At 29.5% G+C, this 18137-nt stretch overlaps 2 protein-coding genes across 3 annotated transcripts; both read right to left on the bottom strand.

Moving 5' to 3' along the window:
• Nucleotides 1-4351: 4351 nt before the first annotated feature.
• LOC107429080 (cytochrome P450 CYP749A22-like) lies at nucleotides 4352-6846 on the bottom strand. Its single transcript, XM_016039730.3, has 5 exons — nucleotides 6550-6846; nucleotides 6085-6308; nucleotides 5770-6002; nucleotides 4996-5374; nucleotides 4352-4889 (listed from the first exon to the last, which is right to left on the bottom strand). Exons 1-5 carry the CDS (start codon nucleotides 6806-6808, stop codon nucleotides 4458-4460), a joined length of 1527 nt encoding a protein of 508 aa, XP_015895216.3. The 5' UTR covers nucleotides 6809-6846; the 3' UTR covers nucleotides 4352-4457.
• A 3669-nt stretch (nucleotides 6847-10515) lies between these two features.
• LOC107429082 (uncharacterized) lies at nucleotides 10516-17553 on the bottom strand. Of its 2 annotated transcripts, XM_048462669.2 has the most exons (15): nucleotides 17142-17553; nucleotides 16856-16990; nucleotides 16590-16737; nucleotides 15847-15908; nucleotides 15334-15393; nucleotides 15012-15224; nucleotides 14564-14692; nucleotides 13457-14125; nucleotides 13018-13210; nucleotides 12744-12937; nucleotides 12362-12466; nucleotides 12007-12146; nucleotides 11288-11566; nucleotides 10924-11184; nucleotides 10516-10809 (listed from the first exon to the last, which is right to left on the bottom strand). In XM_048462669.2, exons 1-15 carry the CDS (start codon nucleotides 17361-17363, stop codon nucleotides 10803-10805), a joined length of 2817 nt encoding a protein of 938 aa, XP_048318626.2. In that variant the 5' UTR covers nucleotides 17364-17553; the 3' UTR covers nucleotides 10516-10802. The 2 variants fall into 2 exon arrangements, with proteins under 2 accessions (XP_048318626.2, XP_015895219.3); XM_016039733.4 differs by having other exon boundaries at nucleotides 10516-11184; nucleotides 17142-17552.
• Nucleotides 17554-18137: the final 584 nt, after the last annotated feature.

The following is an 18137-nucleotide window of genomic DNA, read 5'->3' as shown; positions in this document are numbered from 1 at the left end:
GTTTTCTTTATTATAATTTTCTCACTCGTTTTTCTATTATAATTTTCTCTGGAAAATTACAAATCTTTATAGAAAGCTGATTTTTGAAACCCCTGGAAGTCAAGATTAGTGTATTTACCAGTCATTACACATGTCACAGATCTAGATGCAAAGACTATAATTTTGTATGCAAATGCATATAAAATATCTAAAAGACTTGAAGCCGACCTAACATGCGAGTCTCATTTTGAATGTCAATAGGGAGTGCCAAAATTCCAAGAGTACTAGAAGTTTGCTCCATGGTATAAATCCAGCATTTTGAATTACAGTCATATATTATGCATTATCCCTTTGAACCAATTAAATGCAAAAATTATTTTAATTTGATAATCCATTATTCTATTTTCCAAATAAGGTAATCCAAAGGTTTTTTATTTTATTTTTTATTTTCTAAATATTAGATATAATATTTATTCAAAACAAATATTGAAAATAATATTTTGCTCAAAAAATTATTAAAAATAATATTTTCTTCAAAATATAAAAAATAAAAATTTTTCAAAAAATATTAAAAATTGTTATGAGAATATATTTTTTACTTAATTAAGCCCATCATGTAGGGACGACCAAGAGCTCAAATCAGTAATGACCCAAGTATGACACTAATCCAAGCCCAATTGTCATCTATGAAGAACCATTCCATGTTTTACTCATTGGTCACTTGAGGTGGGAGGAGAAATATCGCATATGGGTTTTACCTCTCTTATTTTTATTAATTTTGGTTGATAATATCGTATTTAATAAATTTTAGTAGATAAAATAAGATAATATATGATAGATTTATTAAACCCATTAAAAAGGTATAATTTTATAATTTTGTAAATTTTATAATATTAAAAATATTTAATTTATTATTTAAACATATATTGATTTGTTACTTTTTGATTTAATTTTTTAAAAATCTAAAAACAAACCAATATATTTGTAAAATTTTAAAAGTAAAAATTATTTTATCAATTGAAATCTAAATTAAATATAAATTTTTAAAGTTGTATATATTCTCAACGGACTAACGAAATCAATAACAAATTATATGATAATTTAATAAATAAATTTTAAATTATTTATTTCCACATAAAAGTTTAACTACTCATTTTCAAATTTACTAAATTTAATACAAATACAATACTATACGACACAAATACGATTGAATATGACTCATTGTAATATCTACTTTTATCTTTATTCCCATAGTTTTGGACCCTATGACATATGTCATAAATCCATGAAGTAGAGTTAAATCAATTAAATCTAAACTCTCCCATCAATACATAAATATATATCATCTTTTCTCATCAAGGTAAATTACATCACACAAATCCTACGCCATCTTACTTCTCTCTCCCTTTGGTTCTTTTTCTTCTTCCCACAAAAATTACAGCAGCCACATAACTTTTTTTTTTATCGAAAAATCATCATTTAAAAACCACTGGATGAAGGAGGGAAAGCTCTTAAGGATGGAGGCCGATTTGGCATTAGAGGATGCACACTGACGTCCTTCTGACCCTGTTTTTCTTTCTTTTTTAATTATTAACCTAAAGATTTAGGAGGCTATGAGGAGCTCACCTCTTGGATATGGAGAAGATGAAAACTTCTGCCAACAAGAAAAATAATATTTTCTTCAAAAATTATTAAAATCAGTGTTTTTTAAAAAAATTATCAAAAATAATATAATCTTCCAAAAATTATGAAAAAAAATGATATTTTCTTCAAAAATCTAAAAATGATAATTCCTTCAAAAAATATTAAAAGTAATGTTTTCTAAAAAAAAAAAAGTATTAAAAATGATAATTTCTTCAAAAAAAGTTAAAAATAATATTTTTTCTAAAAAATAACATAATAAACATTATATTTTCTTCAAAAAATAAAATATGAAAAATAATATTTTCTTCAAAAAATATTAAAAATAATATTAGTATTAATTAATCAAAAACTTTCACCATGGAAAACAGTAGGATAATCGGCTTGGGGGCCCACAATGCAAATAAAAAAAAATGTATAGATGTACTTGTTTTCATTTATAATATACAATAATTCAACATACAAAATAAATAATAATATATTTTAATAAAGGACAAAAAAGCTAAAAGAAACCATATAAATATGAAGAAAAAAAATGATATATAGAAAATAGGTAAAAAAAGAAAAAAAAAACACTAAATTCTAGACAAGTTTGTTCTATTTTAATATTTTTAAACAAAATTTTTAGGGAATTATTTTTTTGAGTAAATTTAATATTCAGACTAACTATTAGATTAACATATTTAACTAGAAGCATATATAAAGGTATTTTTCCAAAAAATAAAAAAAGCATTTCTAAATGTATGTAAAAGCACATAAAAGAAAAGGCATATTAAGTAAAAATAAAAAACAAAACATTAACTAAAAAACTAATACTAAAACTTAAAGGATATATAAAATATATTTTACGTTGGTTTATCATTCTATACTATTAAAAAAAAAAATACATAAAATTATTAATAGAATTGATCATATATTTAGATGTAAACTAAATTCCTTCCATTTTTAATATAAACAATATTTAAATTAGAAACTTTTAAAGTAGCAATTGATTGTAGGAAAATCTATTTGGTATATTATTAATGGGGGGCCAAATCTCTTTTTTCCACTCATTTTAAATAGGCTATAAAAAACAGTAAAAGGAAAATTAAAAGGAAATGGGAGAGGATGGGGGCCATGGGGCCTAAGTATAGGTCTGTCCATGATGGAAAATATTAAGTAATTTAAAATTTTTAAACTTTATAGATTTTCAGTAAGGGTATTTTTGTCTTCCTGTATACATTATTTTTTAACTTTAAGTTGGTCTTTGGTTGGTAGAATGAAGGAAGCAATGAAATGGAATGAAACAGAATAGAAAGAATGGTAGAATTAACAAAATGATAACATTTTCATTAACAGCCAATCACATTCATTTTTTTCATATCACATTAATTTTTTGGTATAGCATCTTGCTTTGGTACTAGAATTTTTTTTTTTTTAATTATTATGGCTACTCAAACCTAGAACCACATATATGGAGATATTTGTGGACATTGCTACTCATTGTCATAAAATTAACTCTGAATTATTTGTAATCAACAATATTAATTTTTAAATTCTAATGATAATAATTATTATATTGGTCTTCAACAATTAAGTATATTTATTTGTTATGTAGCTCTTGTTCTAGCAATTAATCATTATTTATGAAATTAACTTAGAATTATTTGTAACCCCTACTAGTTTTCAAATTTTAATGATAATAATCTAATGATAAAAACTATTGTTTTTTCAAATAAATATTCAAGTCTGATTCCCTATATCTTTAATATAATATATATATATATATATATTCTTTGTCGGTCTTGTGCATACAAGATTGGAATGTTTAAAACTATCTTCTCCTTTTTTTTTCCTTTTTCTTTTTTTTTTTTTCAAATGGATTCTTAAAATTAAATTATATTAAATAGAGAAACGTAAATTTATAGCATTTTGATAACTAATAATTTGTTATATATATATATATATATATATATATATATATTTCAGTACAGGTTTTACCGGTGTCAATGGCCACTAGCTACAAATAAATATTTATTTATTGATAAAATAATAAATTATTTATTTATCAATAAATTAATAACTTCTTTAAATAAATAAATTTTCATAGTGCCATAGATATTCATTTATAGAGGTTTTACTGTATATGGAAAAATATGGACATTGCTATTAAGTTTTCATGAAATTAACTTTGAATTATTTGTAACCTACAATTTTAATTTTTAAATTCTAATGATAATAATTATTATAAATTGGTTATCAACAATTAATTATATTTGTTTGTTATGTAGCTCTTTGTCCTAGCAATTAATCATTATTTATGAAATTAACTTAAAATTATTTGTAACCGACCATATTAGTATTTAAATTCTAATGATAATAGTCTAATAGTAAAACTATCGTTTTCTCATGTGATGATTCAAATATGAATTGTTATATCTTTAATATATATATATTAGTTGTCAGTCTAGTGCATACAAAATTGAAATGTTTAAAACTATCTTCTTTTTTTTTTTTTTTTTTTTTTTTAATGTGCAAATGGAATTTTAAAACTAAATTCTATTAAATAGAGAAACATAAATCTATAGCATTTTGATAATTAATAATTCTATTCAAAGTTACAGCATTCTAAAAGCGAAAGACACAAATTCAACACGCAAATAGAAGGCATTCATCCAACTTAACCTTTTTTCATTATTTGCACATCTTCAACACAAACTTAACCTTTGGAATTTTAGGCCAATCACCAATCTATATATATATATACACACGAATCCCATAACAATTTTCTTGAGTACTTTAGCAACCTTCAAGCATAATTTATAGGAATTTAACAATCCTATATACATACAGTTGGTTCAAATGGAGTGCAATATTACTTGAACTCCATGTTGTGGACGAAGTGTGATAAGCTGAAACGGCGAGTGGACATAGGCAGGCGAAAGGGAGAACGAATAGCGCTGTAGAATCATTGAGAGAGCAATCTTTGCTTCGGTGAATGCAAAGTTAAATCCCACACAAGTTCTTGGTCCAATTCCAAAAGGAAAAAATGCACCAATATTGTTCTTGGTAGCCTTAGCAACTCCTTCAGAGAATCTCTCAGGTTTAAAAAGATGAACATCTTCTCCCCATATTTGTGTGTCATGGTGGATTGCAAGAGTTGACATGTACAAGAGCATATTAGGTGGAAGAATGAGCTTCCCCAATCTAACTTCCTTATTTTTGACTTTTCTCGAAATGGCAGTCACAGGAGGGTATAATCTTAGAGTCTCATTGATGATCATGTTCATCTGCATTAAAATGGGCAAGATAATTGAGTTAGAAACGAACAAGCTTAATACAAAATTTCTAAACAAAATCATGTTTTTGTTTTATTAATTGACGTTGCTGATTTACCGTTTTGAGCTTTGTTATGTCGTCTTGGTTCGGAATTTGTTGGCCAAATAAATTGAGTACCTCTTTTCTTGCTTCTTCTTGCCAATCAGAATGGATTGCAAGAAGCAACACTGTCCACGCAAGCAAAGTATTGGTGGTTTCTTGGCCTGTAAAGTAAAATGTTTTGCATTCATCAATCACATTTTCAACTGAAATTCTCTGGTCTTCATTTGCATCATGGTGAGCCTGAAGTAGTATTCCAAGAAAATCATTCCCAAAGCTTTGTTCCTCTCCTTTCATTACTTTGTCTTCCCTCTTTTTAATTATTTGTTTTATGGAATGGTGTATTTCCTTCTCGAGCTTCTCTGATTCTATTTGGTCGGTTGTTTTAATAAATTTACTGCAAAAATTTATGAATAAGTGATAAAATAGTGAAATATGTTACCGTTAACAATTATGATATACTAGTTAACAATTATGATTTATTACTGACATGATAATTATTAATTAATTAATTAAATTTTTTTTTGACTTTTTTAAAATTAAAAACCTAGTAAAAGAAGTAGACTCATAGTATTTAACTAATTAAATTGTCATCATATGAGTATATTGGATTTATTTGTGTTCATCACTACTGATAATATATGATATTTTTTTCTATAATATATACATATATATATATCGAACTAACTTGAGCACTTATGGTCCCAAAAAAAAAAAAAAAAAGGGGACAAACTTTGATAAACCATTAACTTTTATTCTACAACTTAGTGATTTTAGATCAAAGAGAATTACCTGATTCCAGGAACCCTCAATTTGTGCAAATTTCTAGGTATAAAAATTGACAACTTCGATATCATCTCAAAAATATGTTTCCCTTCTTGATAACTGCTTCCAAAGGCTGTCTTGGAAATAATTTCTGAAGTCAACAATCTAAATTCTTCGAAAACATCAATCTCTTTCCCTTCTTGGTATTTCCATCGTTCTAACATCGTCTCTGTGCTAGCTACCATCGCTGGAACCATATCCTAGTACAATCATACAAATTCATCATCTCATTACCAAGAATGTCGTAATCTTTTCAATAGAAATTAATATCAAGAGCCTTACTCGCAAGCTTTCAGCATGAAAAGCATAATTAGCCAGTTTCCTCATTTTTGCCCATTTTTCACCTTTAGATGCCCCAAGACCATCTCCAAATATCTTCTTATTGTAGACGTTGATATCTTGTTTTGGATAAGCACCATCTCTATCATTCAAAATCTCCTTGATCAACTCTGGTTCTGTAATGACAAATTCAGCTTCACAACCATACCACTGAATAAAATTTTTTCCTGGCAAACATATATAAAAAACTCAGTCTAATCAAATTTTGTCTTTTGAAATCCTTTTGAAACGGTCAAGATGATAATAATCATTAATAATTCTGCAGATGTTTGGTTCGATCAATCTTAAAACTAAAAATAAAACCCCTCACCCCCATTTTAATATATATCTACAAAAAAAAAAAAAAAAAATCATTTGAAATGAAAATTAAATTTAGAAAGGCAAAGTAGGATAAAAAGTTATCATTACCATACAAATTAGTCCATAAGTGACAATGAGGCTGAAGCTTATATAATATATCATGTGATAGACGAATTGCTTTAGCAATGGCCTCCTTTTTCATGCTCAAGATTTCTTTGTTGTTTCCATGAATGAATCTGTAAGAAGGACCTTTGATTCCTTGCAAGGCCATCATATGCTGTATGCGAATCGGGGTCCACCATAGTTTGTGAAAGATCTTTATGAGAGCTAAACAAAGGCACAAACAAAGAAAGCTTAAGAGAAGCATTGCAATGTCTCTCTCTCTCTCTCTCTACTTAATCTTTCTGTTACTTTTTCTCTTTGCAGAAGAACATTGGATTCATATAATATTTAATGATTTCAGTTTTCTTGGTCTATGTTTTTAAATAGATAAGAAATTTCTGCCAGTACAACCCCACTTGAGCATAATTTACAAAGAAATTCATAAAATAAGCTTTTCGGTTGAATTTAATTAATGATTTTGTCTGTTTAAAGAATACATTTTCTTGTTTATGACACTTCAATCAATGAGCCTGTTTTGATTTATAGAGAAATATATTAAAGATAATATTAAATTACAGCCTAAAACGTTTGACTTTTGTTATTAAATTTTATGATAAACAATGTTCTTTTATGTCAGATAGAGTTCGTTACAAATATTTCCCACGTCACTCGAATCGACGTGTTTATTTATTTTTATTTAATAATTGAAATGACATGCATCGTGGATAATCAAGCAACTTATTTTAATCTTAAATAGTGGATGCTAGACAACTATCTCTGTTTTAATTAAGAAATTTTGATTATTTCATCATATATGATTCTTTATTATTATCGTTCACAGCCAATCACATTCACTAAACATTCTGGTTTCTTTGGTTCCACGCATTAAATAATGGACAGTATTAATTTAATACTCTTCCATGTTTGGTTAAAAAGCAACGAAAACAAAATGTATCAAACTATGCAGGTCCACTTGTAATACGGCAAATGCTGCATGATTTGTTCAGAGGGGAGATACGGGTTTTACTTTTATTGTGCAACTTTTCAGTTTTTTTGTATCCTTTCTAATTTTATGACTCTTTTTATTTTTATTTTTATTTTTTTCCCTTATCTTTTTATGTTTTTTTTTTTCCCTCTTATTTTATTATTTTACCAGGTTTGAAGCCCTTTTAGAAACATTAAGAAAAAGCTAGAAAATATCATTGGCTGTCTTATCTACTGTATATATATAACATTTTTCAAAAATATAAAAATTATCACAAATAATAATAAATAAAAAATTAATGAAAAAGCCATAAAAATATGTCATGTGTAATATAATTTTTTTTGAAAATTACATGAGTAAAAATCATGAACATTTTAGAAAGCGGTTTTTTTTGTCGGTTCCTTAGAATAATTAGATTAATTTAATAACTATTAAAAAAAATTCAAATATTATCATCTTACTCTTGGTTATAAAAATTAATGGATAAAATACTATATAAATAAAATATTATCAATTTATTCAATTTTATTTAAAAAATAAAAAATTAATACAATATAATACGATCCTTTATCAAACACATTATGCAGTTTTATTCTATAATCTAAATACCATATTATAATAATGATACAGTACAGGTTAATACATTTTAATTAATACAATACAAGCTAATATAATACAATATGCTAAACAGACCATCTTCAAAGTTCATTTGGTATCTATATAATATTATTTTGATACTATACAAGTTTGGTAGATGGAAGCACATTAACCAGGCATACTCTTTAATGCTCGAACCCCCAACTAATACGATAAATGTTCGGCATTAACCAGGCATACTCTTTAGCTAGTGTTGTTTTAACTAATGCAACCTTTTTTTTTTTTTTTTTGGGTTGCTTTTGTTTATTGTTATATGTATATACATTTTGTTTTAACTTTAATATTATATACATTTTATACTGGGAAAGCTTTTTGGTTTTTTTTTTTTTTTTTTTCTCTTGTTCCTTTTTTTTTTTTTTTTTTTGGTTATATGTATGAGATAACTATAATGTGTATGATAATTTTGTTAAAAAGTTAATTTTTTTAAAAAATTGATATTATATATTTTTAGGTAACGTTTTTATTATTCATAATAATAATAATAATAATAATAGTAATAATAATCAAATTGAAAATATTATGAATAATATAATTATTTAAATGATGGTAAACGATAATACAAAATCAATTTTGTCTAACTTTTCTTGCTTAGTATAATAAAAATCCATTCAATAATTAAGACATTTATTTAATTTTTTTTAATGTTTAATTTTTTAAATAATTAATATTGTATAAATTTGTAATGACATTATTTTAAAAATAGATGAATAATAATAATAATAATAATAATAATCATAACCAATTTTGTCTTGATAAAATTAATTTTTTTACAAAAATTTACAATATAGTACTATCATGTACGAAATATTGTATAATTATAACACAATATAAGCTAATAATAATACAATATAAGCGAATGCAGCCCCTAATACACGGCTACCAAATAGGCCTTCGAATGGGTAAGCGAATTGAAAAAAAAAAAAAAAATCAATTAAATATTGATATATCATCTCTCACATCATTTAACCCATAAATTTTTTGAATTGTATTTTGGCTAGGTTTCATCCAGTTTAGCAGAATATTAACTAAATATATACGTGTTATTATATGATTGCTTTATATTTAATTATACTTATTTTTTCAAAAAATTCACTATAAATTATATTAATTTGTTAATTAATATGTACTTTATTGATATCTTGAATTATATAATACCTCTTATGTTATTTGCGCTATTTTTCATTTTTTGGTAATACTATTATTTATTTATTTATTTATTTATTTTTACTTGAACTTTGGTAATACTATTATATTATTTGCTACTTGAAAGTAAATCTTTTTAATCATTCCCATCGTTTATGACAGTACATCACTCTTTTGGGCAAAAAAACTTTAATATATGAATGCACATATTCCATCACTTACAAAGGGTGTAGGGTCCACACTCGCATAGAATGTAGGGTCCATATATGGATTTCACATCCTATGTGAGTGAGGATACTTGCACCCTGTGCATTGGAAGTCAACTATACATATGCAGTCCGAAGTTAATGGCTTGCTATCTTAATTTTTAGTATTTAGGTGATGAAAGGTATTACCATTTGTCATATTTTATTTATATAGGAATGCTATTATGGATGAAATGAAGATCGATAACCATTTACATCTGTCAAATTTATACAATCTATGCAATCTGATGGTTATGCCCAATAAAATCTACATCCCTTAAATTTATACAATCTATGCAATCTGACAACACCCATTAGATTTTTACAATCTACGCAATCTGATAGCTATGACACATAAAATGGTAAACTATTTCTTCCACAATTACATTTTCATTTATTTATAATCTTCTTTGAATATTTAAAATTTGTAAGAATCATACAAGTCAAAAACATTTTCAGTTATAAAGTAGGATATTAATGAATTAATTTAATACTTGCAAAAGGTACATGTAGTGCCGAGTCAAACTCTGGATTTACATCCAAGGAAACTTCGAGATTTTAATATTCATCCTCTACTTTCAACTTCGTGCATATTGATCTAATTGTATCTAATCATAACCCACCACTTTAGTTATTACCTTTAGTTTTTTTTTTTTTTTATATATATATATATATATATTAATAACAATGAACATAATTTACAGGTTCTAAAATACAAAATGTAATATAAAATATTAAACCATTAATATCATGTTAATCTCATATTTAATATAATGTAGATTGGATCAAATACAGGCTCAAATTGAAAGTTTAAATTGCAAAAATCCAAATCTATAATATATTAAAGACCAATTAACCCAATAAAATGCTAGCATTTAGATCTTTAGTTCATAAGTTGGATAAAATAAAATAAATAAAAAACAATTTAAAAAATGTCTGCAGTTGGGAGAAAAATAGATGAAATTAATACTACTGTAATTAACAGCAAAATGGGAGATAATGCAACAAACATCAGCTCTTTTTCCATCCGAGCTGGATAATATATGTACCATATAAAATATACAAAGTATATATGAAAATCACGCAAAATTTCCATTTGAGGAATAGGGTTTCAACTCTATGACTCTTACATTGTTGTCTTTCTATGAACGATCTCCTCTGCAGTTATGAATGGTAGGTACAACACAGAATCAACAGCTAGTCATTTGCGAGACGGAAAATGAGCCCGATTAAGAACTGCTCAAATTAGCAAAGTAACATAAAAATGGCAGACTACACTAGCATTACCTGATTCTGGCTGGATAGTGCTCAAAGAGAACATGCAAGTGACAGAACAAAAGTCAGTTTTACCTTCTTCTTTTCCTGCCTTTTCCTAATTGCCCAGACCTGAATGCATGTTCTTGTTCTTGGAGGAACTGTGTCACTTTTCCAAAATTCTCTGCTCGTTCTGCTTCCATCTGCGCTTTGTCCATTGCCTTCACCTCATACAAGAAATGATTATCTTTACGCAACTCACGAACAGCCCCTTTTCTTTCTTCTTTCAAACGTTTCTTCAACTTTCTCATCTCTGCTCGTTCACGATCTGGATCATAGTCTCTACCCTTAACAAAGCTGCAGAAACAACAATTTATTGTTAAATGCTGAATTCCAAACCACCTATTATAAGAAGCTTTAATCATAACAGAAGGCAATGACGAGGGTAATTAAGTATTACTTCTCCTCAAACTTTGGAGTAAGCATTTTGATGGGTACTGGTTTTTGTTTCCGCATTTGAAGAGGTTGTCGCAACGTGTGATGATTATCTATTTTTGTCTCAATGAGCTGAGCTACATCTTTAAATTTTTCTTGTAAGGCACCTGGAAAGTTTTCTTGTTCTGCAACTTCAAGTAACAATGTTGAAATTGGTAAGAATATTTCAGGAAATGAACTCAATCGTCCATAAACATCCGCATATCCCTTCAGAGTTTCAACCAAAGTCATCAATATACTAGCCCTGCCAATAAAAAAAAGGTAAGAGTTTAATCAAATTCTAACAAAGGCAAAAATGAATTTGGATGTGCAGATGTTGGAATTTTCAGCTCTTCAGTTCAGGGAGGTTTTCACAGGAAGAAATGCTAGGGTTTTGGTTAATGTGGCTGTGATTACCATTGAGTAAGAGGTAAGGGGGATGTTGGGTAATGGAAACCAGCCATGAACCTTGTGCGACTCTTGCTCGGGCCATGGAGAAAAAGAAAGAGGCTTACAGGTGAAAAGAGGACACTTTCAATGGTCAAGAAAACTAAGCCTAATGATTATTACCCGAAAAAAAGAGTACTAAACCTAATGACCCCTTGAATTTCTATCAAAAAGCGCACGGTAGGCAGAAGTCCAAAGAGAAAAAACAATAACGCAATATACTATTAGTAGTTGGGACAAAAACCATCAACTACAAACCTGAAATTGTCAGAGCAGAAAAATGATGAATCCTCTGGCAGGTCCATTATCTTCAGGAAATTCAACGGAGCAATTTCATTCACACATTCACGTATACATAGCAGGGGTCTTAGTACCTTCAGTTCCATAAGATGATAAAACTGCCAAAAGAATAAGAAGCTATTATTAACTAGAGTGCTACATTATTGCATCCCTCTTGGTGCTTTTCTCAATTATATTTTCTTAAAACTACGAACTAAAGTGTTCCACTCACGAGCTACAATTCATAAGCATATATTGACTGATTACTTGCTGTAAAAAAATACATGGTTTTGTGCATTATATTATTTTGAATTGTGTAAAATAACAGTCATACCTGAGAATCATGATTTGATATATTATTTCCTTCTTTAGCGGCCATCAGCATCATTCGGAGAAAAATAATTGCTTCAGGACAGAATTTCTGAGATTGTTTAGCAACCTGCATTGTAAATCAATCAATTGAAAAACCTAGAAATGGAACTCTTAAATGAAAAAGGCTTATATACCTCCAACATCACTGCAATCTGTGCAATAGGAATATATAAAGAATACCAACTAGGATAAGCAAAGAACTCAACTGGAATGTTGTAATAATATAATAGAATCTAAAGTGAGCCTAATAAATGCTTCATTAGAACCTAGTCAATGAACGTCTCATTTGAAAATTGCATAAACTATCTGGAAAGAACATTGTAGACATTCCCAAATATACATACAGAGAGAATCATTGCGCATAAGAAAGAGCCAACGGCGATATCACGACCCGACACAATGGGACAACGCATCAGATATTCACACATCAACAGTATTGCCGGAGTCATGACTGCATGACGAAAATCAGAGCATGGAAATATAAGGGACCAAAGCCTCAAGAGAAATAATGTCTTCGCAGAAGGCCAGCAACTAGTTTCTGCAAGAAAAATTTCAAAGAAAAGAGTAAGAAAGTAAATTTGGATTAAACAAAAAATTGCTAGTTTCACCATTGCTAACCTGGATTCTTGATGATCTCACACAACTGTGTTCGAGTTCGTAATATTCTCTGACGAGCACAAATTGCAGCAAAGTAAGGAATCTCAGTGCTCATTTCCATCAATGGCTTCACCAGCAAATCTAATAACCCAATGTTCAATGGCTTTTTATTTGCTAAGACAGCAAAGTACTGCAGAAGGACTCCATAAAATACCTAAAGAAAGCAGAAAACCTATATAAGTGCTAATCAAATACAATGATAACAAAAGTTCACTTGTTACCTAAAATAAAAAAACAAAAAACAAAAATTCACTTGTCAGCTGACTCTTCTCCCAATATATTTTAATTCAAACTGAAATCTCTCACAGCTTGGAAAGTACAGAAACTTAATCAAGACCAGTTTTCATAATGCAGTAAAGTATGCAATCTTATATTCAAAAAAGCGGTTAACATCTCATACTTGCATTTTCTTCCTATTTTCTGCTGCAAGCTTGATTGCATTGCTTGCCCTGATTCGATTGATTATCAAGACAATGTCCGTATTAGAACAATTATCCAACAATACACACAACTCTTCCAAGTTTTTTGGAGCTTCAATAAGGTAGGGGAGCTCTAATCTAGCTGAAGTCAGTTTTCCATCTGCATTTATTTTCTTGGAACCAGAAGAATTTTTAAGACTTTTACTACTTTCAACAGCATCAATATTCTGAGACTTTTTTGGCTCTCTTTGCCCCATCTTGTTCTCATCAGCATCATCATTCTCCTCAATATCTTCTTCTTCTGCACCCAAATCTGTTTCAACGTTGTCATCATCACTCTGTTCCCAGTCCTTCACAGATAGATCCTTCTCATCGCTATCTTCATCAGATTCTTCTTCATCACTTCCATCTTCAGCACTTTCATCCTCGGAAAAATCATCCTCTCCACTCTCATTGTCCTCTGCATCTCTTCTTTCAAGGATCTCATCAACCCAACCCCTTTTAGTCCTGGGCTCTTCATCAAGCATAAAGGAATCGCCAAGATCATCACCAGATATTGATCTTGGCCTCTGGGAAGATGATCTCTCAGTATCCTCGTTCTCTTCATCACTGAGGTCATCTGTGGCAAGCATCCTCTTCTGTCTCTCTTCCTGAAATGTAGTACAATTCAAACAAAAAATCAATTTCTCAGAATTATAATTCTCTCTCTTACTGCAATAAATAGCTGGAAAACATTATTATTTCCTCTGTTTTTCCCTTTCAAAGAAGAACATCATGGTAATCTGCAGCATAGCAGAATTGAGCAATACTTTCATGGACTATATCTTTAATGGATAGACAAAATTACAACTATCTGATAGATAATTCAGAATTGGTACAGTCAATAGACTGGTTCTTTGCCAAAACGAGCCTTGATGCTTCTTAACTTTAAACAATATTTGGTAGGTCTTGCAGGTATAAGTTAAAATGCTTCAATGGGCGAATATGTACATTAAATATAATCATAAAAAAATGATAGAAACTTCACATCATAATAGCATTACATGCACAAGGATGAACTAATGCACGCTAAAAGATTAGTGAAATACCTCCAAATGCTCCAGTCGTTCTCTCTCCTCTTGGGCTATCTCTTCAGGTGTCTTTGTCCTATCTGAAGGACGAGCACGCATTTCCAGTGACATCGCTTTAACCAGTTTGTCATATGAATCAGGTTTATCCTTAAAAATACAGAAAATATATCACTCTTCAAGTCTCCAAAATATTTACATCAACCACTAGGCAGTTACAGCTAAAGCAACAGATTCTAGACTATAAAAAAATGAACAAAAACATAAAAAGAGGTATATAAAAGTCCTTGGGTAAGTTTGCTTATCAAACATGAGTTGAAAAGATGAAGTTCATAAGAAACGAAATAAAAATTAAATACTTCAACATACAGTGTAAACTGGGAAGTCAATGGTCCCTTGAAAACCATTAGCACCAAACGTAATAAGTTAGAACTAACATTGACAGGACCAACAAGAAACAAAAGCATACCTGATTTGAAGTTTGTAAATTTTGAACATCAGAAAACTCATCCTTCTTAATATTCTCTTTTGGAATGTTCTTGTTCAGAAGAGCCTTTAAAGCATTCATCTTCCCTGGTTCGGTCAAAGATATCACTGCCTTGGACTGCACTAAGGATGAAAAATTATTGTCCAACTCCTCCATCAACTGTTCGTTTTCTTCCTTATCTTTGGCTTTTTGAGCCTGTTAAAAGTAAGTGGAAAACCAAGTTACCAAATTATTAATTGAAGTCAGGAAGTAAATGTAGCTGCATTTACAAAGCCATTTAAATAACACATATGATATATCCAACCTTGAAATACTTGCTTTTTGATATTATCTCCTCCATCACTTCCTTCTTTGTTTTGTGCTTCTGCAGCATAGAAGACATTGTGTCAATCAGGTTCAAAGAATCAGCCCATCCCCCAAAACACAAAGAGGAAGAACAATGAGAGAGGGAGAAAGTGGGTGAAGACAATCAACTATGACTACATAACAGTTCACTTCATGAATGATTAACTAGCATAGCCACAATATATTTTCATTAAAATAGGACAAACACTAACAGGACAGCTTTTAAGAAGTATATGAATTGAACAAAGTAATTTTAGGAGATGCAAAGGATTAAACTGCTATTGCTCACAAAGAAATAGGAGTAAGAATCTATCAGAAAGGACAAGTAATTAAACAGCAAAAAATCTATGGCGGTAGCATGCAAAACAGAGTAATACGATTCACAAACAAGTTCCTATGAGATACAAATACACCATCCCAGAAATGGGATTTAAAAAAGGGACCAAAACCGAGATGGCAAAGAAGACCTCACATTTTCCTCTATTTCACTTTCACCCCTGTCCAGAAATTTCTGCTGTAATGTGGCTGTCTTTTCTGCAGAGAGAAAGGAATGCATCAGTCAATCTCAATAGCACAGTGCCAAAGAGACAAGAATTGCATAGAAGCTTGTAAGAAAGAACCTATGATGAAATCAAGGCAAGTGGCAACATCCTCTAAAACAAGCCAATTCATTAAAAAAATAAAATAAAATAAAATAAAATAAAACAAAATAAAAAAGTATAATTCATGGAAGACAAATGATAAATAAGGAATTTAGTTCAAATGTTTAGTGGGTTTTCATGCATAGGGATTCAAAGATACCGCAGCAGCCTAACATCCATCCATCGACCCAAATTACACCAGAAGACAATTTCTTTGGCCGATAACAATTGAACGAGCAAAGCATAATCATTTACTTCATAAATTAAAGATTAATCTGCTAATTATCATCTTGTTGTTGTTGTAGTTGTTTATATATATATATATATATAGATGTATATATATATATATCTATGAGCGAAAGACTACACCAAAGACCACAGCACCACTGAGACAACAAAAGTTCAATTTGTAATGGCGGTTTACGACATCAAAAACAGGATCTAAAATGATGCACCAACCGTTATAGTTACCTTCCTAACACTTAATAACAAGAAGCTAAAAGGGAAAGCAATTTCTTTGGCACCTAGCACTGTGATTTAATATTAAAAAAATTTATTTCAAATTGATACATACTCGCTTCAAAACCATCATCATCTTCATCAGGCGGCATTTCATCTTCGAAATCATCTCTCTCTGACAATGCACCGAAACCTTCGAATTCATAATCATCATCTTCTTCTCCATCCGATAAATTATACTTGCTCTTCTTGCTTAGTTTCACCTATTGGAATTAAAAAAAAAAAAATCAGAAACATAGCTAAAAATGGGTTTCAATATGATCAGGAAGAAAAAATCATAAACCAAAAAAAAAAAATAAAAATAAAAAATACAAGCTGTACCCGATGTTGACGTTGGGAACGAAGAATGGCTTTATCGAACTCGCCGAGGCCATCGTTTTGCTCTCCTATACGTTTATCCACGAACACAGAAGCCTTCCCGCTCTGCTCGTATTCCTTAAGCAGCGTCTTCTTCCTCTGTTGTCCCACACAAAAACCAAAAAAATTAAAAAATTAAAAAAAATAAAAATCCACCAAAAATAACGAAGATTGAAAAAAAAGAAAAAAGAAGAAGAAAATTTTGATGGAATTTGAAGGACGATTGCAAGAGGTATTGAATAAATAGTACCTTGTCAATGGCACGAGAGCGAGCTACGCCCAAGCGTCGCTCTTCGCCTTTGCGTTTCTTTCCGAGAATATCGAATTTTCTACGCGACCAAATGTTCTCGAAAGGATTTGGTTTAGGGGCTTGCTGTTTCATGGCTTTGGCGTTCGGACCGACATTCTTATTCTTCTTGTTCTTGTTCCTGTTCTTGTCGCCGGCTTCGGAGGACTTTGATGTCTTGGCCATGGTTTTCGCAGAGCAAGAGAAAAACAGAGAAGAAGAGCTGGGGTTTTGTCTGTGTGTATCAGCGTGGAGAAGAAGACGGAGTTAGGGTTTTACTGAGGTTCTTCCAGCCCGGTTCGTTTGCAACTTGCTGCAAACACTTAAGAGTAGAGACCCGAGTTGGATCCGAACCGCGATTCGTTTGGTTGCCTAACCGTTATTATGATCATTTTTTCACCAGTGGTTTTTTTTTTTTTTTTTTTTTCCTTTTTTTTTTTTTTTTTTGGGGCACCAGTGTCTCTTTACTTATGATATTTTTGCATTTAACCCCCTATAGTATCAAAATTACCACTAATGACCCAGGAGTTTATAAACGGTGCTGTTCCAATCCATTATTTTCACACGTTTAAGGAGATTCTTCAGGTCCGTTTAAAAAATTAAATTTTTTAATGTTATGTTTGATAAGAAAAAAAAAAAAAAAAGAAATTAGAATTTAAATTTAATATTTATAATAAAGTAAAAATAAATTTTAATTTAAAATAAAAAATTATAAAATTAAATCATTTGAAATTCTTAAAATGATACTTTACGAACACTTTTCTATATATTTTTTTATATAAATAAAAATTTAATTTGTCAACACATATTTTTCAATTTAAAAATAAATATTTAAATAGAAAAAAATCATCAGTTTTTAAAAAAAAAAAAGTTAAATTCACATGGGACCTTAGGTTAAGTGAGCAAAAGTATAAACGAATTGAAAATTTTATTCTAAGTTAATAACAGTTAAGTAGTCAT

Source organism: Ziziphus jujuba, chromosome 12 (genome assembly GCF_031755915.1).
Source record: "Ziziphus jujuba cultivar Dongzao chromosome 12, ASM3175591v1".
NCBI lineage: Eukaryota > Viridiplantae > Streptophyta > Magnoliopsida > Rosales > Rhamnaceae > Ziziphus > Ziziphus jujuba.
This window is presented reverse-complemented; position numbering and strand designations above follow the sequence as displayed.